This window comes from Mycteria americana, chromosome 6 (assembly GCF_035582795.1).
Source record: "Mycteria americana isolate JAX WOST 10 ecotype Jacksonville Zoo and Gardens chromosome 6, USCA_MyAme_1.0, whole genome shotgun sequence".
NCBI classification, from domain to species: domain Eukaryota; kingdom Metazoa; phylum Chordata; class Aves; order Ciconiiformes; family Ciconiidae; genus Mycteria; species Mycteria americana.
Window position 1 is genome coordinate 24,442,885 of NC_134370.1, and position 26,996 is coordinate 24,469,880.

Below are 26,996 nucleotides of genomic sequence, written 5' to 3' on the forward strand. Positions count from 1 at the left end.
AAAAGTTTCCATCCAGTTGCAAAACAATTCCTTAAGTTCCATTCCCGTTATTTGGAACAACCATGATTTCTTCTGCTCTGGTGCATATGCTCCTTCATGGGTTAGGTTTGCTGCAGAAGAAGTTTTGAGATGTGAATTGTGGAGTTGTTAGCGGGTGGTTCCCTATAACACACAAACTGTGAGAAGTTCCTTCATTTTCACGGCTTTTGCCTGGAGAACAGGGTGGGGGAGGAAAAACGAGCTGGCGCCACGAACGGACTGGCTCGCCGTTTAATGGCACGACGACGTTACCTGTCGGCAACCGCATTCGGGCTCCCGGCGGACGCGCGTGCACTGTCGCAGCCCGGAGGGATGCGGTGCGCGCTCCCGTCCCCGCCACGGCCGGTGCCGCCCGGCGGGACGCTGCCGCCGCCCGCCCCTCCCCCACGGCGGCGGCCCCGCGGCGGGCAGCGCGCAGGCGCCCGCCGGCTGGGCGGAGCCCGGGGCCCGCTCACCGTACGGCCCGTCGCGAAGAGCATGGCGGCGCCCGTCTACCCGGCCTGGGTCACCCGCTGGGTCTCCGGGCGGTGGCGGCAGAAGAAGCGGCCCCCGGTTATCCGCCCGATGCGGCCGCTGGTGCTGGCCAACAAGGTAGCGAACCGCAGGGAGCAGGCGGGAGGTGAGTTGCCGGCGCCAGGCCGTCAAAGGCCCCCTCCCCGGGGAGAAACGGCCGGGGATGGGGGATGGGGGGGGGGGGGGCGGGCCAGCCCCTGTGGGGTAGACCTGCCGCCGGTGGGCCCTCCGGCGTCGTCCCCGGGAGCTGTCCCACCGCTCTCCTGCGGCTTCACCCTGGGAAGGGTCCCGGTGGTGTCAGGGCTGGGTCGAGTTCCTGCTCGGAAGCGCCTTGTGCTCTGCAGGGCAGCGGAGGGGAAGGGGCTCTGTTCGTGCCATTGAATTGGCACACGGGTTCTTTTGAAAAGATTACTTTCCCATACAACAACCCTAAATTTGCATCTTGTGATATTCTGTATGTGAATCATGCATATAAAATACTTTGTTCCATCTCCGCATAGCATTTACCTTGAGAATTCAGTCAGATGTTAAGTGGCTACAGCGGTGCTAATCTTTGTGCTAGCAACATCTTCTCTACTCAAACCAATGATGAGATCTTTACTTGAGTGTTGTTCTTCTCATCTGCCTCTACCCCATCTTAAACTTCTCTCTGGAGATGTATGCACTGTGCAGGCCGTTAGCGAGAAATCCCAAACACCTGAGATTTTTGGTTGTGTCTTTCCCTCCTAGAAGCGACATGCATTACGGAGATGTCGGTAATGATGGCCTGCTGGAAACAGAATGACTTCAACGATACAGCTTGTGCCGAGGAGATCCGGGTGTTCTATGACTGCGTGGCAAAGGCAGAAGTAATTAAGGCCTCTTTTGTGTTCTTTAAGGCTAGTAGTAGGGAAGGAGGAAGCCCCCAACCATTTTTTGTGTGCCAACAATAATAATGTTCTCTGAACAATTTGATTTGTGTTCTAACTCATTTGAGCTGTAGGGGAGATGCAGAATGATGTAGATCAAACATACAGTCCTTCCTTTTTGAATGCAGAAGTTAAATTAAAATTAAATTAAATTAGAATTAAAATAAAGGAGTGTAGGAAGGGACTGGATGTTTGGTATGTGATAACTAAGGGTGAAACAATAGTCGCACCCAGTCCTTTTTGTGTTGTCAAATTCTTGAAGCAGAGCTTAGTTGCTGTCAGTTGACCCTAACCTAGGCCATTTCTTTTGATTTCTTCCAGTTTTTAGTCTCTAACATTTCAGCACTAATGAAGCAATAGCAGTCAGAACTCTTCTCCATATTACATGATAGTTCAGAATGAGGGAGAGTACAATCTGGAGCTGTTAAGTAGAGCAGTGATTTTTATGGTGTGAGATGTGGATTATATTGTAACTGGGGAGACGTACAGTGTAGGTAGGTTTCAGCAACTGCTCTGATTCATACAATTAAGAAATAGCTGACTCGGGTACCAATCCAATACCTGCATTATCTAGACAGTGCGGGAGATTGGGGAGAATTAGGATTCCCAAATTCCAATCTGTCATGAATCTGTAAATAGTTCTGTCCTTGCAGGGGTGAGGGTGGAGACAAGGTGGTAGAGAAAAAACCGGTGGTTTCAGTAATCCTCATAACAAACAGAATCTTCAGGATACATGAGGTAGTTACAGCTATTCCAGATTCTCTGAAAATTAGGAGTTCTTTTAGGCTGTTTCTGACTTTGAAGACTAGACATTTTCTTGAAAAATAAATTTTTTATTGTTTGGAAATTAAAGGTTTCCAGCTATATGATAAATTTGAAATCAAGTCAGTTTCAAAAGCAGACTAAAGGTAAGTACATGTACTAAATCTGTCCTTAAATTGATTTCAGGTTTCCATTTTTTTCAGTAATAGTACCATCGTTTAATAAACAGTCATTTACTGTTGCTGTTTGACAGCATAAATGAAAAATTGTCCACAATTTATTTGGTAGATTACAAAGGAAACAAGTGAATAATAGAAAGTAAAAATAAAAAAATCTTCTGTGTTGTTACTGTAAGTTTATAATATTGTTAACTAAGAATATGGAAGAGTATCATCTTTGCAAGTTGTCAGTCATTCATTAATTTCACCATTGAAAGGTCATCAGCTTTTGAAAGCCTTGTGATTATTGAGCCAAGTGCTGTTATAAGTGTTCCTTAAAGAAATAGCATTCTTCTCAAAGAAACATCCAAGTACAGTTAGTAGTAGTCTTTGGGGGTGAGAGTCAACTCAGCAAATAAGCAGAAGTAATATTTTGAGGTTTCTTTTTCTGTTTCAGAAGGAGCGCAAGGATCAAAATGAGGAGGACACTCTGTCACCCAGGGGAAACTTAACTTCAAGCAAAGTGAACAAGCTACTGAGGAGGTTTCCTCAGATCACACGTTACGTATAATGTGCTTTACTAAAGGGACTGCAGACAAGCAATTAAAGTTGGAGTCTTTGGCAAAAAAGTGAAAAGTAGACTTCAGTGAGCGTTTGATGTCACGTGGTATTTGTCAGCACTGCTGTATGGATCTTGACTCTGCCTTTGTTTCCAGAGGGAAAAACACCCAACTGGACCATCAGCTGATTTTGTTCATATGAGGTTCTTGGGTCTTGCAGTCTTAGGATTTCTGCGGTGTGTTGTTCAACTAGCCACAGTGTGGAGTCAGGTCCTCACTGTGAAATAAAATCTTCTAGGAATGCATGTAAATGCCTTTTCTAACAGTCAGGGGGTGACTTTTTCTCATGTATAAGCTTCCTGCCTAACTTCTGAGCTTCTATCAAAGTGCTCAGGCCCAGACATTGAGCCAACTTAAATTTGATAGCAATCTCATGACTTGTACTCCTACATGTATGTATACACAATTTGGTTCCTCTTGAAATTTTTTTAATTCCTGCTGCTGTACAAGAAGGCTGTAGAATGAGGAAGAAATCTCCAGCAAAATACCTTGTTAATACACAATACACTGGTAAGGATCAAATATACCTTTAACGTAGAAGCTTGTGATTTAGGCCCTCTGATTTGCAGGTGGGACAGGTGTGGTGCCATGTCAGATCGATTATGTTGTCTCTACTATAATAAAATAATGCAGGACTGTTGTTTGGCTTGGGTGGCTCATAATCTACAACGAAATGTTCCGTTGTTTTGGTAAAAAAAACTAAAAGGAGGAGAGAAAGTTCAGCATGGACTGATACTGAAATCATGTAATTAATTACTAGTTTTGATTTGGATTTTTTTTTCATTAAAGTACCACAAAACTGCAGGCAGGTCCCTGTTGTTTTAGGACAAGTACCTAATTGGTAAGAAAAATGCAGTGCCTCAGAGAACTAACGATATAACCATTTATATCACTCATTCTTTGGGACATAAAGAAAAAGCAGAGTAAGAGGAGCGTCAGGCACATACAGACTATGTGATTACCCACATGCAGCTGTAGAGTTTGCATGGAGCTGGAGCTGACTTCTCTGGAGCCCCAGGCTGATACCTCTTCATCACATAAATATTGGCCAAGCATATGCTTTCAAGGTATTGAAGCAATTTTCGTTTAACTGTTGTTTATGATGGCTCATTAGTGGGTTATCCCACAGGGTAGCTTATTCTATTTGAATAGAATTGCTATGAATAGGTTGCTATTGTGACATAAATGGGTCTTCCAGAGGACTTGGGGTCAGTAAGAACTTGATGTCCACATGTAAGTTTGGGAAAACAGTTTGGTTCTATGACGTTTTGCATTTTCAGTCCAAAAGACGCTCTCTGACAAGGAGAGCTACTTGCTAATTCTTTGTTTCTGAAGGAGACAAGCTAAGTTGGGAGTGAGGAACCGACGAATTCTAAATTCACTTCTGTTGATGATGGGTTTTCTTTCTTTTAATAAAAACTTAAAAGTATAGTTTTGCACCTCTTAACCTAGCAGCTATGCTAAATGTACCAAATTCTAGTGTGTGCGAAGAACTGTCTCATTATATAAGAGGCTGTAATGGAGAAACTTAACACATTTTTGTTGTATTTTTACTTTTGAAATTTTGCGCAGCTCCCGCTAATCTGGACAGCTGTTTTTGGATTTTACTGCTTCACAGTGAGTTTCACAAGTTCAGTCATTTGGGTTTTTTTCTGACCTTTTACATGTCTACTGTAAGCTTAAAATTACTATGCTAAGGTTCTCCAGTCCTTAAAGGAATGCATTTATTTGGAGGAAAAAGGAAGGAAAGAGAATGCTTTTCAGATGCACCCAGGTTTTACAGTGCTTCTTTTAACAGTACTCTAGCAGTTCTTTTGGCTCAGGATCCCATGCTGTAACGAAAAAACCTCCAGTTATTTGATTGCCCTTGGCAATTTGAGCTGCTGCCATTTCCCCATATCTCACTGTTAAGCTTATATTGGGTGTTTAAACACGTTCTGTGATGCGCTCATGTTGCGGGTTATTCCATTAATAGTTCATGTGTGTAGCTGCAGTGAATGACATTGTCCTCTCTGAGCTCAGGGCTTGTACCACCCCATGATGCTGTTGCTGGGGAATAAAAGAAAACTGGGTTCTGGTGCTGAGCCCACTGGTTAAGAACATTGCTGCAGAGACCTGTATGTGATTGTGTGGCGGGGAAAGAATTAAACAAAAGCTGACTAGCTGTTCTACCCTCCTAAGTCGGATTTACAGGATTTAAGCAAATCTGCTGGAATTCCTTGATCTTACTCCTGTTCCTTACAGCTTGAGTATTATACCAGCTCTGGGTATGATTGCTATTAACTACCTCTCTTTTTAGGCTTTCACTGAAGATCTCTTATGGAGGAAGCACTGATATTTCAGCTGGTTTTGATGAATAGTAGTCCTGCCAGTTCAGGAGAAATAGGTTGAATTCCAGAGAGCCAAGAGCATTTTAGAAGATGGTACTTCTCTTTCAGAAGGGTCAATACAGAATAATCTGGAAAAATCAAGACAGACTCTGTAGGGAATCATAGGTTTATTGTTATAGAACTATGCTTATATCGGGGTGAGAAGGTGATTTGTGTTAAATAGTGGACTTAGGTATTTACAACTACTTCAAATTTGTCCACACAAGGAAGTTCGAGGTATGTTTTACTTTATCTTTAGATATGCTACCTATCTAAACTGCCATAGTTATATTGGTATAATTTCCTTATTGGTGGTTATCTCCACTTTGGAGAAGGCCATGTAGCCGTGAGAAGCTTTTGAGAATCTGAAACCTCTCTCAAGAAAATGTCATTGCAAGTGCCAGAAAATAAGGGGGGGGTCTTGGCAAGAAGGAAACAGTTCCAAAAGAGGACCCGCGACAGAGGAGACAACTGCGAAACTCACTGTATCTTTGCACAGTTTGTCATTCGTCCAGGAACTGAATACCAGACTTGGACTTCTGTTGCTTTTGGTGCACTGGTCTGTGCTTCCTTTAAAACCACTTTATCTAGGAAATCACTTTATCTAGGAAAGCCTTGCCTTGAGAGGGAAGGAACTTACAAGCTACTGTGAGAGAAATCCAGTACAGGCTTTTGCTAGGGGCTTTAAATCCTATTAGTATGTGTCGGAGGCTGAATGCAGCTGTTTCTTTCCAGGTCTAAAGGGCTAAATAGATGAGCATCCTTTGGGAGTTCTGAAGGGGCATCAACAACCTCTCTACTCCTGACTAAGGAGCAGATTTCTCTGAACGCTAGTAGATTTTCTGTTCCTGCCTCCAGTATATCCTTTCCTTGTGTTTTCACCAGAGTAAGTGGTTCTAAATTCCAACACATTCCCATCTTTTCATTTTGTTTTCCTCCTTTTTGCCAGTGCTGCCTGAGAGTTACAGCGTGCTGTACCATCTAAGCTATTTCCATCCTCTGTTGCCCTGATCATCTGCCTCCCTTGCTACGAGGATATAGGAGATTTGCTCCTAATTAACTCAGTGTAATACTTGGCCAAATCCACTGTGTCCAGAATGCACTGTGGTACAAATCCGGTCCAGAAAGGGCTCCCTCCTACCACTCAGTGACTCCTGTAAAAGATCCAGCATGTAGTGGAATTTCTTTGCATTTGATGAGTGACTGAGGATGAGGCAACACAAAACTGTCATGTGAAGTGAGTAATGGGCAATAAGTGAGAGAAGAAAAAAAGAGGCTTTTTGTTAAGCCAATGGATTTTTATCAGCCTGTTCCTTGTTTTTATGCTGAAGGTGTCTGGAAATGCTGCTCAGCAGACTTGGCCAGAGTGAGCTCATTTCTTAAGGTGACCTTCATGTTTCACACTGCAGAGCACCAGGAGTTAATCCCTCCAAAATCAGAATATAAATATAGGAAATGCCCATTAGACTGAGCTGAGGAGCAGCACAGGGAACGTGTGAAAAAAATTCTGAGATTGAACAGCTTCAAATTGACCAATTACCTTCTTAGATTTAATGTTTAGAACTTTTGTTGTAGCCTCTAACCCTAATTCATAGGAAGGAGCAGTAAGCTGAAAGCACTAAAAAACCCCGAAGGATTGTTCATAGCAATACAATAATGATCAACCCTCTGGAAAGCATCCTAGCCAATCAAGTAAAATAACTGTACAGCCCAAGGTCAAGGAGACACTCGATGGAAGTATCTCTGGAGGCAATACCCATGACGGCAAGATGCAGGGCTGAAAATTGGGAAGGCAGCCTGGAGAGGGCTGTGCCACCTGTGGGTATTCCCCGGGGAGATCTGGAAGCTGCTTAACGTAAAATTTTCTGGGTCCCATTCACCTGGGTTCAAATCTGAGGAGGGTTTGACCTCAGGAAGCTGCAAGCAGCTCATCGAGGAGGCAGCGGTGGGGGGGATAAAGTCCAGATTCCTCCCAACAAGCCTAATCTCTGGCAAGCGTGCGCGCACCAGCCGTTCCCTTTTCCAGTTTCGTGGCCGGAGGTTTTGCAGCAGGAGACGGCCCCGGCTCCCGCCGCAGCCGCTGTGCCTCGGGGAGAGAAGGAGGAGGCCGCTGTGGGAAGGAGGCATCGCCGGCGGGGGGAGCGCGGCCGGCCCAGCCGCGGGGTAGCCGGGGCGGAGAGGCGGAGGCTGGCTCGGGGAGAAGCGCGTACCTGGGGCTGGGGAGAGGGAGGGGACAGCGCGGGTGCGCAGCGGGCTGCGCCCCACCCGCCCGCGCTTGCCTCCTCCTGTTTTTAAGGGTGCTAGAGAAATTCTGGGGCATGTTCTCCTCCCTTGCTTCCCTCCCCTCTTTTTCCCTCTTCCGAAGAGAAGAATCAAGGAGAAGAGATGAGGAGAGGAAGGAGAAAGTGAAATTCTAAGATGCTGCTGGGAACTTTGGTCCCTTCCCTTACATCTCTTTCCCTACACAGAAATGGAAGAGGCAGCCCGCTCCCGCCGGTGCGGAGCCGCTAGTGCCCTGCTCCCCGGGAAAGCCAGCTGCAGAGCCCGCGGAGGAGGCAGCAGCTGAGCCCGGCAGCTGAAGGAGAATGTGATGCTTGGAGAAGCTTCTGCCCACTTTGTACAGGAAGGATGGAGATCCCCAAAGTACTCGGGCTCCTGGTAGAGCTCTCGAGTCTGTTATCCTGTCTCAGATGTGTGGAGGTAAGAAATGGTTATTCTTCTATCTGCTTGTAGGAAGTCGTATGGCTCTTTTAATATCCTCACTGTAAGTGGATCTTTTTGTTGAATATGTTTTCCAAAGCGTCTAGGCAGCTGTGGGCAGCTGTGGTCCATGGGAAGGGCTGGGGGCTTGGGGAGGGATTTATTCTGTTGTGTATATGAAATTCAGAAAAGGAAACAAAGCAGGAAAGCGGGATGCACAGGGGCTTGCAGATGCTTTGGCTCAGGTTTCCTATGTTTCTCAAGCGCTGCAGTGACCCTGGCAGGAGAGAGCCTTTGTTTCTGTTCTTTGCTGATTGACTCATTACCCCTAGTGCCGTTGTGGACAGATGATTTATAGCCACACGGACCTGGGGCAGTGGCTGCAGCACAGGCTGTTTGCACTAAAATTTGGTGGTGGTGATGGTCAGCGTTAGGGGATTTTGGAAACGGCTACGGGAACTGGCAGCAACTCATCTTTCATTAGAAGGGAAGCATATTACTTGGACTGCAGTTCTTTTCATTTGTGGTCTGTCTCCAAGAAGAGCAGGTTCAGACTTTTATATATAGCCTGTTATGAGTCCAACCCATCCCTCTCTCGCCTGCAGGCTTATGTGTGTGCAGGTGCACACTAAAAGCTAGGAGTCGGGGGACCTGGATTGTGGCTCAGTCACCTGTTTGGTGCGGTCACAAAAGTGTAGCTTAGCTCACTTCCCTCTCTTTGCAAAAAGCTTTGACACCCTCAGATAAGTCCTTTGGTGGTCTATTGTTGGTCCACAGATCATTATGTGGGCTTGCAACAGCCTGATACATGCAGACAGATGGATTTTTGGCTGAAAAGGGTTTTTCAGTTAAATGCTGCGTTATCTGTGCATCCCCTTGTGCATACACACCTGAGATCTGATCTGCTGTTTCTGAACCATGTCAGGAATTCATCTTCAATATGCAATGTCACATTCTGACTTCTGGAGGGTGATGCTGGAGCTTGGCCATGGTTGTCAACACCTGCTGGACCATATTCATAAGCTTGATTTGAAAATGACATCTGCCATGAGTAGGTGTCATTCTTGTCAGGTATCTATGGGAACTATCTCTGCTTATTCCAGAGGTGGATTTGGTTTAATTCCAAATTTTACTCTTCCCTTTTTCCAGGGAGAGGGGAAGCTGAGAGAAGCAAAATTACTGCATTTTGAAGAAAAACAGAACCATTTCCAATAGCTAGTATTCTTTATATGCACACCTCTGCTCTGTGAATTACAACTCCTTGTTCATATAAAAGTATTAGAAATGTTCATTTAAAAGTATTTAGAAATGAATTAAATTACAAGGAGCTAGCAGAAGCATGTACAGTTTCTTCTTTTCACTCTGGGTCTGTGAAGATCTTGCACCTGCCTGCACACCATGTAATGGTGTTGAGTGGAGATCCCTATCTCTCAGCCAGCAGTCAAGTTATAACCACCAAAAACACTGCCTGTAAGAGGAAATGCTGTTTTGGGGCCGGACAGGATGCTGGAATTCTGAGGGCTTTGTTTCGTATTTTTTGTTCTTAGCTGTTTAACACCATTTGGATAGTAATACCATAGGCCATATATTCTCATGTATCAAAACCAAAATCCTCAAAAAGCCTTGTTGGATTTTCTTCTTTAGGTGTTTCCTACTTTGTACACAGATGTTTATTACTATTTTAACAGGGGGCATCATCCCATCATGTAGATATATCTCTGTTTGCTGCTGTGGCCGTAGATTGCTTGCCCTATAAACGGAGAGAGAATGAATGGTTATTCATTATTTTTCCTACTGGTAACAATGATTTTCTTCTAGCTTTTCTTTCCATAGGCATCTCACTCAGGCTTCCAATTCTACTGGAAAAGAACAAGTAGAGCCCTGTAACGTAGTGCTCAGATCAAGGGTAAATCTCTGCAGGCCAGTAATTACTCATTTTGTTGTTAGTGGGCAGAGCTGTGATTGGATTTGAAGAGGAGCAATGGGGAGAGCGGGGAAGAGGCTGGTTACTAGGGTGTGTTTGCCTAAAGCAGCAAAAGGCCGAGCTGCTTTTAGGACATGCCCATGTTTATTTCATCGGATAATCATCTCTCTGCTTTTGCTCTGTTTCTTTTCCCAGGCTTTCCTGGGATCCCAGCCCAACCAAAACCATTTGCACAGTGCAGGTAAGAACAAGAAGTTATTAATTCAGTCATCGGGCAGATTCTTTCCTGCAGTGGTGATCTGAGACCCTAGGTACGATGAACCACTGCTACCTGGCGTTCTTCCTTTCTTTCCATTATCTCTTCAGTCTTTTCTCCTGCCTCAACGTCTGTTTATCTCCTTCCCCAAAATGGCCAGACCACTTTCTTTTCTTCATGTCTAATACTCTTGCAGTTCCCTACTCCTCCCACATGTTCTTTTCCTTTCATCTCTTTCTCTGCCTCAGTCTTTTTGCATGCTTACCTTTCCTCTGCTCTAATAACTTCTGAATTCTCATACACCCCACTCTGAGGGTCCCAGTTGATGTAAAGAGCACAGTGTGTTTTCCAGACACCTACCTGTAACTGCTGCTCATTTTTGTACCTTGCAGTTAACCTTCAGCTGTCACTTACCCCCTCTGGGTTTGGCAGTGGCTAGAAGGCAAATGGCATGAGGCAAAGTTTCTTTGTACCCTTGCTGTTTGCCCTACGTGTCTTTATGGCAGAAGGGTTTTCTGAAAGTGTTGGCTTCTTTTTGTTTATTCAGTGAATAGAGCTATAACTGTTATCCCTTCCGGAGTCTGCTCTTCCCATGTTATGCACTCTAAAAAGCCCACCCTCACACAGAATCTGGCTCTGCTTTCCCTCTTTCTTATTTCAGGATTGTGAATGGAGAGTTTTCTTATTTGTTAAAGACCGTATTAAATTAATTGTTGAGGTTTCTTTGCATGAGAGATTTCACATGGGCACTGCCCTGGAACATTGACACCTGCACTTCCCCCCAAAATAGGTTCCCTTTCTCTTCCTATACATTGCCCAAGTTCAGATAAGCCAGGTGATATACAAATATGAAATAATGAAATACAACATCATGTCCCATCTTCCCGCTTTATAGAATTAAATTATAGCTAATTTTAAACTCTTCTCAGTTTCAATCAATCTAGACAGGCAATTAATCTTCTAAAGAGCCTAGGATCAAATTTAAGAGTATCTTATTCAGGTGCCAAAGCAGGAGGGGAAGGAAGCGGAGGAGTATGTGCCAGGCTCAAGTGCTGCTTGAGCATCTCTTGAAATAAACAGTAACAGGAACCAGTTCAAATTGTCCATGTTTCGGGCCAGAGTTAACACATTTCAAAAGTCTATCTGGGCAGTTCATGACTTCCAGATCAGTTTGTTTTTTAGATAGTGCGTATTCTAAACATTCTTTGAGCAGCTGCCTTAAAGAGTGATAGAATTAAAATCAAGCAAGTAGCAATCAAGACTGCAGACATGGGAGGTGTTTCAGGAGATCAGCTGGTATCTCCCACATTGTCTGAGCCTCGGTTTGTGATGCCTTAAGTGATGCTAACAGCTCCCTTCCTGTGCCCAGCGTCCAGCGTGTGTGGAGTCGGACCTCTTGGGTACTACAATGGCTCACTGGCGGTCACTGAGGCCGGGGCAGAGTGCCTCAACTGGGCAGAGTTCCCCGATTATGTCCAGCAGTACCCAGACCGTGGCTTGGGGGACCACAACCACTGCAGGAACCCGGATGGGGGAACTACACCCTGGTGCTTCTACCGGCTTGCGTCAGGGGCCATCGGCTGGGCTAACTGCGACTGTAACCAAGGTAAGGGCTGCTGCGTGTCTCTGCCAGCGCCTGGGCTGCACTGTCTCGGGGGGCTCAGGCCAGAAATGTGTGCTGCCCAGACTTGCAAGCAGCAGGTGGGACACCCTGTGAAAGAAGCACAGTACAATAACTGTCCCAAATTGTTGAAATAATTAGGACTAGAGGCTAGCCTGTGTGGGAGAAGAACGTGTGTATATAGTAGGGGGTGGATTTAAGCTGCTGTAGCAATAATGCCTTGTATAGATGTTTTTATTCTCATACAAGGAGACTTCTTTTTTTTACTGTTAACTTATGCCACTTTGAAAACAGTTTAAGTTATGTGGAAAACAACCCACTCCTGCTCCTTAAGTGTCCATATCGGAGCTCTCCTCCTGTAATTATAGCAGTTCAAATATAACAAGGAAAAATCTTCTGTGGCTAGGTTCGTAAATCTTCTGTGGCAAGGTAGGTCATAGGCTTACTTTAAAATTCCTCGCAGTGCCAACACAAGGACTGCTGCTTATTTTGAGGCATGTAAGGTAGCAGAGCTCTCTCAGTACCCTGACTCCAGTGTAGCACTCTTGAAAATGTTCTGTTTGTCCTCCCGTTTTCTGACTTTCCTTCCTTCTCCTGCATTTTGCAAAGCAGGTAAAGCTCTAGTTCAATAAATGAAATTACAAAGTCTTTTCCTTTGTCAGTGGAAGTGCTTTCAAAGATGGCTTCATTAAAGGGAAGGATACAACAAGTGTAGTTGTGCTGTGTGCCTGCATTGAGGTACTACAGACAGAGGTGTACCCTTCTCGCAGTATGTAACTGAGCGAGGAGATGTGCTTTCTAAACAGTGGTAGATATTTGTAGTGCAGTGGGAATTGAAAGGGCATTTACATTGGCACTTCCTTTTCTTAGAGAAATTAAGGAGGATTCACCTGCTGTTACTGAACATCTAGCTGTAGCAACAGTCACTCTCTTAGGTGAGGTGATCAATGGAAAATAAATCAGTGGAGTGTCACAGGAATTAGAAAGCCTGCCATTTCCATACACCTTTTCAAGGTGTGTGGAAATGTCAATCGCCCTCATTTCACAAAAGGAAAATCCTGGAGCCGTGGCAGAGCCCACATTTCCTGCCAGTATTACCATGGCTTTGAAATGGATGTAGCACCAACCATCCTCCTGAGCAGCCATTGCTGGAACTGGGGAGGTGCCACGTCCTGCACTCCTTCATACAAGTCACTTCAGTGACAGCACCAGCGAAACAGGGATGAGAAAAGCCAGGTGCAGTTCAAGTCCCAGACTTGCTGATCTGAAACCTCTATCAGAAGACGGCATCTTTTTTTTTTTCTTCTTCTCTTTTGGAAGGTGCTGTGCGGTTGGCTGAAGATAGCAGTGTGGAGCTGTACTTCAGTGGACTCTGGGGCACCATCTGTGCTGACCACTGGACTGACTGGGATGCCAGTGTTGTCTGCAGGCAGCTAGGTCTCAGGTGGGAACCTCAGCCTGGTTGCAAGAGTTATGTGCTCATGTGGCCTTGGAAAGAACAGCCTCTCTGGTTACAGTTCCTCTGGCATAATGTGTTGGCTGGGGGAGAGGAGTGTGTTTTGTGGGCTCATTTCCCACTTACCAGGGTCCTTTCCTACTGCTTTCTTTCCATGGCTATGTCAAGCCCCAACCAGCATTTGCAAGAACTTTTTAAAGCAGTAGTTTCTGCTTGGTGCTCCAGGCTGTGATGAGCGAGCTGTGAGATCATGTCTCCTTTTTAGTATCACCAGCTGGAGTTTGTGTAGTGATTTATTAGAAAATTTGAGCGTGTGAACCCTCTTTGGGAATCTGGGATTTGGACCTTCAAACTTCCAAACAGCAAGGAGATAAGGTCCACAGAGAAGGAAGAAGGTGATTCAGATATTTGGATGTTCGAGTCTGTTAATGGGTTCGTTTATCACTCTCAAATGAGGGTGCCATTTCTGACCACACCAACTCCTCTGCAGTAAGTAGGAAGACAAAATGGGCTAGATGGTGGGAAGTGCTTTGTGCTTGCTTGTACTTTCCCATTGGACTGTACCTGGCCACCCCTTTATGCACTCCCTATCAACTGGGCTCACTGGGATGTGAAATGCCACAGCTGGGCTGCAGTCACAAGAACCGAGGGAAAACAAGCGTAAGTCAAGCAGCGCTACAGCGTTTCATTGCTCTGTTGCTTTCTCTGTACCAGTGAGATCGGCACAGCTGGGAAGAAGAGTCATCCTGGACTGTGGCCTCTTCCCCTGCACCTGCAGTCAGCAAACTGCCACGGGGATGAGAAAGCCCTGCTGCAATGTGGCTATCGGGAAGCTGTGTCAGGAGCTTGTAACCAGGGGAGTGCCACGGTAACGTGTCTCCCTCCAGAAGGTAAATTTCCAGGGGAGGTTCGCTCCCTGTTTCTTGCATCAGTGTTGCTGATAAGATGTAAAATCTAAGGTCGTGAAGCTGTGAAGAGCAAATCATTGGAGCATGTTCTTCTTTCACCTGCTACACAGGTGGTTATCTTCCTTCCAGTCGAAATTATCCATCCTTTCCCAATCCCAAATACTCAGAGCAGGAATACTTCAACAGTCACTGCAAGATGGCTGTTGCTTATGAGCACGTCCCCTTTTTATCAAACCAGGTTTTTGTCTGCAGCCAGCAAAGTCCTAGTCACTGTAGCAGCCAGTTAAAGAGCCAGCCCTGGCCCAGCGGCACCCGTACCCACCACCCGTACCCACCACCCGGTGGGTTGCAATCATGGATGCTTCTGGGGGGGTTTAGAGGAGAGGATGTCATAGGGTGGGACAAGAGCAACCCAAGACCTCCTCTGGCTGGTGAATGGTTCTACACCCCAAACTGCTGGATGTGTTTTGTCTCTGTCTTACTCTGTTGTGCTCTCTTTCCCTTTCTTGAAGCACAGGTGTAGGTGCCCCGCTGCGTTTAGTTGGGGGAAAGGAGAGCTTTGAAGGGCGAGTGGAGGTTTACCATGATGGCAAGTGGGGTACCATCTGTGATGACCAGTGGGACGACCGGGATGCTGAAGTAGTTTGTAGGCAGCTGGGACTCAGGTAATTTCCCTTGCTGTACATCATGGAGTGGTAATAGAGGTAGGCAGAATGAAAAACGTGAGAGCATGTCCTTTCACTATAGTACCAGCCCTTTCTATGGGAAGTATACAGAAACCCTGGAAAAGATAATTCTGGACTTCTCATCCTATAAAGGGATTTTGTACTTGATTCCTGTCAGTTTTATGGGTTTATGCTGTGGAAAAAAAAAAAAAAAAGTTGGTGCATCCTTATCCAAGGTCTGTTTGTGTTTATCCCTGTTCATTATTTTTGCACTCATGTCCTAATGCAAATCTTTTTGGCCTCAGTGATAACTTGTCATGGTGATTTCCATATGTGAACTGCACTTGTTTACTTGGTTAAGTTTAAACACATCCAGTTTCACTGACTGCCCTTATCCTCTTCAGACAGGAAAGCAAGAGAGAGCACCTCATTCTCCTCTATGCCATTCAGCACTTGACATGGGAGCTGTTGTATAGTGAGCATTCTTGAAAATCAAATCAGTACAGAATTGTTTAAAATGGATGATTCCATTCTGAGATCCCTCAAGCTATGGGAGTTTTGCCTGTCGCTGAGATTGAAGCAGCATTGTCCTCAGAACTCCCCGGGTGTCTGAACTGCCCATGTTGCAGGCACATTTTTGTTATGTGTTGGAAGGTCTCGTTACAAACCTTTCCAATAAGGTATTTCAGTTAACAGTTGGCAACATGACTGTGTCAGAAATACAGATAATCTATGGGAGGACACTGGCCTAGCATAGGAGAGTCCCTGTGCAAGGCAGACTCTGAGCGCACAAGACTGTGACCTTCCTTACTGTGAGCATATGTGTCTGTCCCGTTTGCAGTGGGAACCCAAAAGCCTTGTCATGGGCTCACTATGGGCAGGGGTCTGGCCCAATCCTGCTGGATGAAGTGGAGTGCTCGGGCAATGAACTCTCTCTTGACCAGTGCAAGAAGAGTGACTGGGGACAGCAGAACTGTGACCACATTGAAGATGCTGGGGTCTCCTGTGACCCTTTCACAGGTACAGATCTAGAGCTCTATGCCAGTCAGATGCGGTCTGTCTTACTCCCATATTGCATAGCTTGCTCAGCAGATAGCTCCCCTGCTTCAGGATCCTGCAGGGCTCCTACGTACGGCTCCCACAAGGGCTGCCAGATGTGGAGGCAGAGAGCAAGCAGCTGGTGGGAACAGATCAGAGCCAGGCTTGGTGGTGTTCCCATTGCTTTCCACAGGTGGCATGGGAAGGCTGAGGTGAATCCTCCCCTGATAGATGGGCATGTTTGGGAGCAATGCATGTTTGTTTTTTGAGTACCCACGGATATCTGTGTCTTCGGTTTCTTTCACTCATGGGCTGCACAGAGACTTCAGCAGTGGGGCACAGGCTGTTTTGTTTCACCCCTGCTGAGAGCTGATCTTCCCTTCTCCCACCCCTTGCAGAGGGCACTGTCAGGCTGGCTGGTGGCCGCAGCCCCAGCGAAGGCAGGGTAGAAGTTTATTACAACGGAGACTGGGGCACAGTATGCGATGATGGCTGGACAGACCTCGGTGCCCAGGTGGTCTGCAGGCAGCTGGGCTTCAGGTAGGACTGAGAGCGTGTGTAGTGTCTGTGCTTCCTAATTTCAGGGACTAGATTCCATGCCCCATCACTGGCATAGGCTAGACCTTACTTCCTTCAATGCTGTCTTTGTTAGAAGGGTTATTACCATTATACAACTTTATTCAGGAAAGATTAATAGGTACCCACACCCTTTCCCAGGGGAAAAAAAAAAAATCTTTATTATCTCTTGCCTTGGCCTGTTTTAGAAAGCAGATAACAGGCTTGATACTGTCTTTATGAACCCTCACCAAAGTCAGAAATTTCTCTCAATGCACCTTAAATTTCCAGGTGTATCAGCTCAGCACTGCCGCCTCTGCTCTGTCAGCTAAACTATATCACCCATCTGCTCTGTCAGCTAAACACGTCACCTGCTTCAGTAGTTGAACGAAGACCATCAGGGCAAAAAAGAATAGTATTAGGGATTTTTTGTAATGCTTTTCTTTCAGCCCATTGCTGAACTGTTGTCCTTCCACGTATGAGTTTGGGGAAGATTTAAAATCAGGACGCTGTAGTCTTGGAGCCAGTAAAGGGGTTTTTGTGTTTTTTTTAATACAATTAGGATATCCTTGTAAAATTTCAGCTTTACAGACTGAAAAAAGACTAAACTAAATTCTTCCCTTTGAGTTCAGCCGCATACCATGTTTGTCATCTCTTGTAGTGCCTAAAAGTTTGCAGCTTTCTGCATTTCAATTCCAGTTAGCTACTTGCTATAAAAAGAAGTAGAATTACTTAAATATTGATATGTTTGGTGCCTCCTCTGCTAGCCCCTCCCCAAATTGATGTACCTGGTGTCACATCTGCAAAGCAGCCTCTGTGGGATAGCTGGCCCTCTGTGCTACTGTGACTGCGCCTTTGACCAGACACTAGAAAATGGACTGGTCTGAGCAGGCCTCCCTCAAAACTGAAGCTGGTGAGATGTGCAAGCTGCTTGGCTGCCATCCTGTGTGTCACGGGGTGGTTTAGGTCAGGAGGCCACCGATATCACAGTTGAGCTCTGCAGGGGAGTTTCCTTTCGGGTCTGAGCTTGGGTCCCTCTATGGGATTAGTGAGTTTTAATGAATCTAATGTTATGTTCTGTTTCCTTTCTCTAGCGGTCCTGCTACCCTGGCCTCTGAAGGGGACTATGCTGCTGGCCAAGGCTTTATCTTACTGGATGATGTGGCTTGTCTGGGGACAGAGCTGTCCCTCCTGGACTGTCCCCACAGCAACTGGGGGCAGCACGACTGCTCACACGCAGAGGACGTGGGAATCCGGTGTTCCCCCGAGAGCAACACAGTCATGGATGGCAGCCTGGGTAACTCGCCTCGCCTCTTGCCCTGGACAGTGGGGAAGTGTCACCTGCTGGTCTGTTCCTTTGGAAGCTCTGGCAGATGTGGGAGTTTTCCCTGTGCTGTCTCAGTGAGGGGGCTGCTTTTTGAGGAGGACTCCTAGGAACAAGCCCTGGTTGTCTTGGGGCACAGCCACAGAGCTGTGGCTCCGCCAGACCTACGGCCAGACCTGCAGAGAAACTGAAACTGGAGAGAACTGGCAGGCTCTAAAACAAACCTGAGGGGCTGAGGAACGGTGGCTGCCTTAGTGTGCCATTGCTCACTGGTGAGACGCCTCAGCCCCGTGTCTGTAGGAACACGGAACCCCTTTAACTAGACCCTTCAGGAAACTGGTGTAGTTACATTAGCGTCACACCTTGCCAAGACAAGAGGACTTCAGACGTGAGGGGCTGTTGTGTGGAAATTGGCACTCTCGTGTGTGGATGGCACACGTTTAATTAAAATTGCGAATGTATTTCAAGTTAGCATAATTTCCATATTTATATGAGGCCTGATACTATCCCCTTTCCCTAGTACAGGAGACTTTCCAATTTGTCAGACATTTTTTATTGAAATAGCAGCATCCAACTTTTTTGTTTTTCCTGGATGTAAAAGTCTCCTCCTGCCGAGAATAATATAATAGTTTTATAATTTAATGGATTTATTTCCAAGGCATGTTTAGGCTTGTCCACTCTTGGCTCAGGAGTTAATAACTTTCCTTCTGTTCTTGTTCTCCTCTTTACTCAGCTTTCAGAATACGATCCACTAATGATTTCCAGTATGTATTAAATAAATTAATATGTATGTAGTCTTCTGATTCAGCACAGAGGTGAAATGAGGGACATAGTCTTCATATAGAAACACACCTTTTTTTTTTAAGCTTACTGATGTCTGGGATTCATCTTTTCCTATAGAACCCAAGTTCTGGGCACCTCACACTCTCTGGTATTTTTGCTTGCAGTGACCCATGTGTTTTCTGCTGCAGGGCCTCCTGTGCGGCTGGTGGATGGAGAAAGCACCAAGGAGGGACGGGTTGAGGTATTCCTGAATGGGCAGTGGGGCAGTGTCTGTGATGATGGCTGGACAGACAGAGACGCTGCAGTAGTTTGCAGGCAACTGGGATTCAGGTAAGAGCTCTGGTACATGCGTCTTATAGTTAGAAACAGCTCTCAGGGGGATCGCTTCTTTCTGGACCTGTTTCTGGGGGCTTCGTTTCTTAGTTTTGGCATACCTGTATATGCTTGAGGGAGTAGGATCCTATTCTCACAGTGCCTTCAGCAAGTCCTGTACTCCTGTCTGTGTGCGGAGTGACACATGAATAGTATTTCTCTTAAAATGTGCTGGTGCATCAGGTTCACCTGCCTTCTGCTTATTGCAGATTAGCCACCCTCTCTCTAATTGCAGTGGTACAGCAAAAGCCAGGGCAATGGCTTATTTTGGTGAAGGCCATGGGCCCATCCATCTGGACAAGGTAGAATGCAGTGGCACGGAGCACGCCCTGGGGCAGTGTGTCAGGCCTGACACCGGGATTCACAGCTGCTGGCACAGTGAGGATGCTGGTGTGATCTGTGACTATGTGGAAGAGAAGGTCCAAGACATCAGAAGAACAGGTGATTTCTTCTATGCAGCAGTCTGGGGCTCCAGTTGTAGTATCTCTGCATGCTTTTATGCTTTTCCCCTGTAGTTCTTCTCTTCTTCGGCTGAAACTTCACCTACAAAATAAGCATGTCCTGTCCTGCACCTCCTACTTTTTCCTTGTTTTCATTGTCTCTTCTTATGAGCACAGGGTGCTCCAGAAAGAGGAGCTCCACCCATGTCAGGCCTTTGAGCCTGCAGAACTTCCCCACAGCCAAGTCACTATACCCTTCCTTAGAGCTGTAACCATGAGCAAACTTTGGGGTTTAGAGCACTGAGGAAATAGCTGTAGAGGTCCCATTCCTGGCATAAGACTACAGATGCTGGAGGTAAGCACCTCCACCAAAACTGAGGAAACCTATGGGATCAAATCTTCTATGAATTCCATATGCACAACACAATGCAGTCAACTACCATGAGAATTAATGCCCTCAGGGAAGGCGAATGGTATTTGGCTCTGTGACAGCAATTCTTGATACTTAAGATGAAGGTATCTACCCAACTGCTCTAACTTTGCTGTGCAGGTCCAGAATCTGGTGTGTGTGGGATGCGCCTGCTTCACCGCCGCAAGAAAAGGATCATAGGTGGAAACAAGTCTCTCAGGTACTACCCTGTAATTGCCGGGAAAGCCAGAACTGCTTCCGGCTTTCCTATGGGCTCTGGAAATAGCTTGGCAAATGCTGAATACATTCACACATTTTCACTGGTGATTTTTGAACTTGATTTGAACCAATGGGCCCATCTAGGCGAGAATGCATGCCAGCTGAGCCCAGATGGGGCTGAGTGGATGGGAAAAGAGAAGACAGCTCTTGTGTGTGTGATGCCTATTATTCCTCTGTTTCTTCTTCAGAGGCGGTTGGCCATGGCAGGCCTCACTACGGCTGAAGGGTTTTCGTCGAGATACTCGTCTGCTGTGCGGAGCAACACTGATCAGCAGCTGCTGGGTAGTGACTGCAGCCCACTGCTTCAAAAGGTGCGTTTGTGAGTGGGGAGCCCCGAGGGATACTCGAAGATGAACAAGATAACCTCATACAAGGCTATCCTCCCAGCCCAGTGGAACCACATGAGCAAAGTTTCTAAAACAAGACATTCAGGTTATGATGTATGTGATCTTGGATCACTTATGGGGATGAGTCAATATAGGTTTGCTTTATCCTTCACTGCTTACACCTGCCCTCTTAACTTTGAGGCTTTACAACTTAAAGGGAACCAGCATTTTGCCAGTGCTTTAAGCTCTTCAGTGCTTTAAGGAACTGTGAACACAAGGTCACACACTTTGCAACTGTTGAAGCGATTTTCATAAGAAAAAATTAAAAAGTCTTGTGCATGGAACACCCATTGACCCCAACAGCTGGCACTATCACACCTGCTGAAGAGGTCCCACAGTCCTGTAGCTGGCACTGCTTTATCAGTTTGTGAGGAGGTGGTTCAGTCTCACAGCAACTGAGACTTGTGTGAGTCTGTTTCTCTCTTAGTAGGAGTATCAAGACCCTGAGTGTCTTTTTCTCCAGGTTTGGTGTTGATGTGTGGCGCTACCTGCTGCGGGTGGGTGATTACCACACAGGCGTGAAGGACGAGTTTGAGAGGGAGCTGCCCGTGGAGCGGATCGTCCTCCACAGGAACTACTGGGCCGGCAGCAACGATAATGACATTGCCCTGGTCCGGATGCGGGGCAGAGAGGGGCACTGTCTCTCCTTCAATCACCACGTTCTGCCTGTCTGCCTGCCCAACAGGAAAGAGAAGTCTGACATCAACAGGCAAGCTTGCATCATCTCTGGCTGGGGTGACACAGGTGAGTGATGGGGCTTTGAGGAGCAAGAAAGGTGGGGGAGTCTGGGTTCAGGAGCCTACACGGGCCATTAATTTATGTCTGCACAACTCAAGGCCATGTGCTTGCTGCTCCTACTGTCTGTGCCAGCACATGGTGTCACGGAGCGGAGAGGTGAGGTCATTTTTGTGCCATTGTGTTTTCTCCTGATTTTGCAGCTTCTTGAGCCTGCCCATGGTGGAAGTTTTGTTTGCCAAAGCATCCTCCTGAAGCTGTGGGAGAGAGCAATGCTGCCATCCAGCCACAGTCCTCTCTCTCTTCTCCCTTCTACATGCATTTTTGCCCACAGCAGACCCCTTAGGCAGCAGCCTGTGCAGAGCTGGTGTACAAAGCCTATGGGAGGCCCCCATGTTTCCATGACCTCCTGCCTTCTTCATGATACCGTAGTAGTGAAGTGGAGGCTTAGAGGTGGAAGGAATCTCTCTCAGACAACCTTGCTTGATCTCTTCTCCCTGGATATTGCTGCAGGGGCAGTTGGGCTCTGAGGCTGGTTTCTGCACTAGGTTTGAGACAGCCTGTACCTGTCCTCTTGCAGCACATTGCTATGGAGCTTCCTAGGTAAAAGGGAGCAGGGATTATTCTAGAAAGTATTAATTATTAAATACTTAACGCTCTCAAGGCGATATTTTAAAATGCTGGGCTCAGTGGAGTCCTGACATGCATGCATTAGCAAGGTCTAGAGACAGCTTTGAACTCTAAACAAAGCTTTATAACTGGCTGCCCAGTCCTCCCTCATTTGGGGCTCAGAGGCGCAATGCAAGGCTTGGGGCAAGGAGGCCTTTCTGGGGCTACTGTGACTGGAGCAAAGCCATATGTTCAGAAAGACTTGCTGCCAAAAGGCAAATAGCCCCATGAGCTTGTCTGTTGATTTTGGACTTACCCATCCTTCCTAGCTGTTACCCCAAGTGTTTAACTGCAAATATACATTTGTCTTTGGAGTGACTTGCGCCAGGTGCACATGTCACTTTGGGGTGTCTGGGGAGGATCAAGGAGCAACTTGGCCATGTAACTCCCTGAAGCTGTACTGGGACTTAATGGCTAGAATCCCTCCCACGCACCAAACCCAGCTTTCCCAATGAGAGGTGTGGTTACCTACTACCTTGTGAACTTACTGTAAACCTTGGGCACAGAAAGGTCATACTCTAATATAGTACAGGAACCTTATGTTCTGAGCAAGTCTGGGGTAATAAAGAGATTTGAGCAAATAGAAACAAATCTCTAAGATGAAGAGATTTCGAGCTCGCTCATCCAAAGATGAAGCGAGCTCCCTTTGAATAATATTTGGATGCCTCTGAAACATCTTCAAAAACTTCTCTGAGGATTGAGCACTTCACAAATATTACTGCATTTATTCTCTTGAGAAAACACTGTCCTTGTTTTACAGAGGAGGAAATGGAGGCTAAGAGAGGTGAAATAAATTGAACAAGGTTCAAATTACTTGTTGGCAGAACCAAGAGTAAGACTCATACTTTGATCTAACCTCTTTTTCCAACCTCTTCCCCATCTCTTTGATCTTACAGCTCTTTTTTGTGGTCTGGCTTGGCACTACTATTTTCTGAAGTTCTGGTGGTTCAGAGGTGCTGAGCTTGGCCTATTTCTGTGCCGCAGTCTCGACATTAAATGTACAAACATCTGTTTTTGTGTGGAGCAACGGTGCTCTAGGTCGCTGCTATTGTCTGTACGTGAATTGGTCTGGCTGGTCTGTTCTGTTCCAGGGAAGTCCTATTCGAGAACCCTGCTGCAGGGGATGGTGCCTCTTCTCCCACGGGAAGACTGTGAGGTCCGTTACGGGCAGAAGTTCACTAACCGCATGATTTGTGCTGGGAACCTCTCTGAAGATAAACGGGTAGACAGCTGCCAAGGTGACAGTGGAGGGCCACTCATGTGTCAGAGGTCAAATGGACGCTGGATCATTTTGGGGATCACTTCCTGGGGTTACGGCTGTGGTCGGAAGGATTCCCCCGGTGTGTACACAAAGGTCAGCAAGTATGTACCCTGGATCAAGAAAGTCACCAAGCTAAAATGAAAATGTCTGAGCTCTAGGAACTTCAACATATGGTCCTTTTGCCCTGCAGCAGCAAAGGTTGTGGCTTCTGGCCTGTGACTGATGGAGACTTATTTTGTTGTTGGACACTGGGAAAGGACTTTACTGTAGAACTGGGAGAAAAACAGTTATGGCTGATTCTTTAAAGTCTTTGGTTTCACTTTAGTCCGTAATCTCTGAGCAGAGAAAGCAGGTGCACGCTGGTAAGAATGATAAGTTGATGTTGCTCTGACTATCCGAGTCCTGTAATGCAATCACACTTGTTCCTTTGCCCTGGTACACAGAAATGGTAGAAGTGGAGAGAGACCTGCCTCTGTAAATCTATTCCCATTTTTGTATGTTTGCATACTTGAGAAATGCTGCAAGGAGAGGTGAGATGCTTGGAGGATGGCACCAGGCTCTGGCATAGTGGAAATCTTCAGATATTTTTTCATAACAGCTCTCTTCAATTCCAGGAACCAGAAGATTTGACCTGAGCTGAGGAACAGGCCAACAGCTGGGGTTTTTTTCCTTCCCCGTTATGTCTCTAGGGGGAACCTTCTGTCTTCTAAATAGTAGGTCTGCTCCCATATGACCCCTTTAAAGTGTCTGTCCCTGCTAAGAGATGCTTGTCCCTCCTGCTGTAATCCTGTATCACACATTTCCAGCTGCTAGATGCTATGGTTTTATTACTGCTTTCTCAATATAGTGGTTCTTTTGTGTTTTGGTTTTTTTTTTTTTTTCCTTCCTTAAAGCAGCATCTCCTAGAATCAGTTGTTGGTGCGAGGGTAAATCTTCATTTTTAAGAGACAATAGCTTTCTTGCCCTCATGATTACTAAAAAGAACTTAAAAATGTGACCTCAAAAGGCTGAATAGACACATTATTTTTCTTTAAATCCAAATGTAACGTTAACCTCAAACATTCAGGTGTTGAGTCACAATTTAACAGCACTGCAGGGACTTTCTCTTGGTACCTTATTCACCGTAGTTATTAGCTGCCTTTTATTAGTGATGTTAGTCTTTAATATATCTGTGTTCACAGTTCTCCCATGAAACATGGAAATACTCCTGGGGTATAGATACAGAACAAACACAGGGAGTGAGTAATTTGCTTGAGGTGTAACACAGTAAGTGTGCTGCAAAGCAGCTTCCCGCTTTCCCGAAGTGTGTCCTATTCTTGCAACCTCTGGGCTATGCTTCCTCTCTTCTCTTCTTTGCACAATTTCTCTTTTCATTCCTCCCAGTGGGAGTAAACTGGCTTGAGGGCATGCAAGCACTGCCATCAAGCTTAGTTCTCAGCCTGAACAGAAATAATGCTGAGAGAAAGCAGGGGTTGTTGAATACTTAAATTTCTTCCTTCCCTCTTATCCAAACAAATTAATAGAGTTTCCTCTTAGGCCTTACTCACTCGAGTAGGTAGAAAAATATAAAACCAGACAGAAGGGCTAAGTGCACTAACTGTTGTGCAGTGCACAGTGTGTTCTCGCTGTGTGTAGACAAGTCAGAGAGAAGGCAGCTCTGCTCAGGAGCAGGGGCAGTAACCTTTGATGTATAACCAAGGACCCGAACACGGAGGAGTAATACAGAATGGGACACATGGAACTTTTGCCAGATGTGCATGTTTTGGGTTAGCTCATGCACTGTAGGGTAGGCAATGACTGCGTCGGGCGCTGGCCTGCAGTCTGGAAGGTCTGCGCTCAAGGCACTGAGGAGTTCAGTACCTAGGTATTACCAAGGCAAGAACAGAAGACAGAGCACAGCCTGCAGATTAGCAATGTCATATTACAGGCCATGTGGTGACAGCATCCTAGAAATTGCCTTGGATTCAGCAAGTTGCCTAAAGGTTTAATTTGTCTTCTATAAAACAGCTTAATGTAAAGGTGCTGACCTGGCGAGGTGGCCGATTTTTGTGTGTGAATGCTAAACTAAACAGTTCCATTTACCCTCTCCAGGGATTACAGGACAGTTGGGTTACCAATGCTGCAATGCACTTCAGTGGAAACTTCATTTTAAAAAAAGAATTGTAGGAATCCTGAAAACATGCAACGTCAGAACCCCTGCAAACTGGCCTTTGAGACAGATCTGGTCTGTTCATGCCTCTTCTCGACGGGCTGAATGTCTGCAGCGCAGCTCGTGCTGATAACCCGGTTTGAAGTGCCAGGCTTGATCCTTCGGTAGCACTGTGCTTGGCTCCACGCTGGCTGTGTTGTCCTACAGCTGCTGGCAGAGAGTTCCTAAGATGCAAGCTGCAGACTGCTCCTTATCTCCCAGGAATTAAAATGACAGGAGGACCAAGGGCAATTATGTTGCAGACCTCTGGTCTTGCAGGCAATTAAATGCCAAGTGCCACACTGGCAGCAACAGTACCTGTCTGGGAAACATGGAGGGATATGGCTTTTACCTTCAGCCTCCCCCAAGCCAGCATGCTACAGCAGCTCAAATGGAGTTTCTGAGCCTTGAGTGCTGTCACATCTCTAGTTTAGCCTGGTTTGATCTTTCAGCTTATACCCATAACCCCAACAGGCATAGAAACACCCAAAGGGTTGAAACTATGAGGTTATTTCCCTAAGCCTACTTAACTGGTTGCCATTCAAGGGTTAGAATAAATTACCATGTAACATGAGTGAGACACAAGCCTGGCATTGTCTTCTAAAATTCCCATGTTCTAGGTCAAAATACTTCTTCCTCCTAGATCTTGTCACCATGAAAGCTGTGAGAATCCTTGTAAGTAACATCCCATAAGTCCTACATGAGCCAGGAAGAGGGAAGGAAGTATCCAATCTCCTTCGCCTAATTTTACACCTTACTGGTACTATACGCAAGCCTGCCAATACTCTCCTCAATTGTCCTAACCTGTTTCAGAGCATCACTATTGCTCTTTACTGTTTAAACTGGGACTGTGGCCCAAACCAAACTCATGTGCTTTGCCACCGAGGCTTACTGAAACCTCCTGGTTGGATGAGCGGCCCTCAGCCACCCTAGGACTGTATTTTGTACCTAATGTTGGCCAGCAGCAGATGTTTCAAAGGACAGTACATGTGAGTTTGTACTGAACAAGTTTTAAGAGCCTTTCCTTTTGGGGAGTTTTGTTCCTGGCCCATTTAAATTAATTACTTGCATCGCTACTGTTATTATTAAAAATAGAAGTACAAGTACTCAGTCCTCTAGGTGTTGTACAAGCACTATGTTGTACAAGCACTATCCTTTTGTGATTCTTTTTCTAAAGCGTGAGAGTTTATATCCCTAACTTTTAAAAAACTATTTAATGTAACCAGCCTTCATCTTCCATATAAATGTTTAATCCCTTATTTAATCCAACTAAGCTCTCAGCCTCAATATTTTCTGGCAATGAGAACCAATACAGTTTTATTCTCCATAGCACATCATTTCTTTTTATGGTTCCTGAATTAATTGCCTTTTGTTTTCATTGAATCCCATCTGTCCTTGTGTTCTCAGCTATGAGAGGAAATAAGGGGCCTGGCTTTATATTCTCTGTTGCCCATTACTCTAGAGGTAGTCCCTTTTCTAAAACCGTGGCTTCTCTGTCTCTCTTCAACCCAAACTGTCTAGGTATCTGATAACATGCTGACTGTCTCTCCATGTCTTCTCTTTCTGCTGGATCTTTAGGCTTTGGTAACCAGAACTGAATGCAGTTTGCCAGGGGAGGCTGTGCCATCTGCTGATTATTTTCAGTATTATTTTCTATA

General features: G+C 45.9%; 2 protein-coding genes across 2 annotated transcripts; both read left to right on the plus strand.

Annotated features, from left to right (window-relative positions):
* Nucleotides 1-258: 258 nt before the first annotated feature.
* On the plus strand, nucleotides 259-3,640 carry CHCHD1 (coiled-coil-helix-coiled-coil-helix domain containing 1). Its single transcript, XM_075505105.1, has 3 exons — nucleotides 259-658; nucleotides 1,282-1,400; nucleotides 2,838-3,640. The coding sequence occupies exons 1-3, from the start codon at nucleotides 274-276 to the stop codon at nucleotides 2,949-2,951; spliced, it is 618 nt and encodes a 205-aa protein (XP_075361220.1). The 5' UTR covers nucleotides 259-273; the 3' UTR covers nucleotides 2,952-3,640.
* A 4,303-nt stretch (nucleotides 3,641-7,943) lies between these two features.
* On the plus strand, nucleotides 7,944-25,630 carry LOC142410931 (neurotrypsin-like). The gene is made up of 15 exons (XM_075504113.1): nucleotides 7,944-8,069; nucleotides 10,189-10,234; nucleotides 11,619-11,855; nucleotides 13,191-13,314; nucleotides 14,041-14,216; nucleotides 14,752-14,899; nucleotides 15,741-15,919; nucleotides 16,336-16,477; nucleotides 17,587-17,789; nucleotides 18,788-18,929; nucleotides 19,207-19,412; nucleotides 19,962-20,040; nucleotides 20,288-20,410; nucleotides 20,949-21,229; nucleotides 22,981-25,630. Exons 1-15 carry the CDS (start codon nucleotides 7,998-8,000, stop codon nucleotides 23,289-23,291), a joined length of 2,469 nt encoding a protein of 822 aa, XP_075360228.1. The 5' UTR covers nucleotides 7,944-7,997; the 3' UTR covers nucleotides 23,292-25,630.
* Nucleotides 25,631-26,996: the final 1,366 nt, after the last annotated feature.

What these genes read in the sequence shown, in the direction of transcription:
- LOC142410931 (XM_075504113.1), top strand. Translation starts at nt 7,998, where the DNA reads ATGGAGATCCCCAAAGTACTCGGGCTCCTGGTAGAGCTCTCGAGTCTG. An exon ending in CCAAGACATCAGAAGAACAG is followed by an intron (nt 19,413 to 19,961) that starts GTGATTTCTTCT and finishes TTTGCTGTGCAG; the next exon opens with GTCCAGAATCTGGTGTGTGT. An exon ending in GGTGGAAACAAGTCTCTCAG is followed by an intron (nt 20,041 to 20,287) that starts GTACTACCCTGT and finishes TTTCTTCTTCAG; the next exon opens with AGGCGGTTGGCCATGGCAGG.
- CHCHD1 (XM_075505105.1), top strand. Translation starts at nt 274, where the DNA reads ATGGCACGACGACGTTACCTGTCGGCAACCGCATTCGGGCTCCCGGCG. An exon ending in CCGCAGGGAGCAGGCGGGAG is followed by an intron (nt 659 to 1,281) that starts GTGAGTTGCCGG and finishes TTTCCCTCCTAG; the next exon opens with AAGCGACATGCATTACGGAG. An exon ending in ACTGCGTGGCAAAGGCAGAA is followed by an intron (nt 1,401 to 2,837) that starts GTAATTAAGGCC and finishes TTTCTGTTTCAG; the next exon opens with AAGGAGCGCAAGGATCAAAA.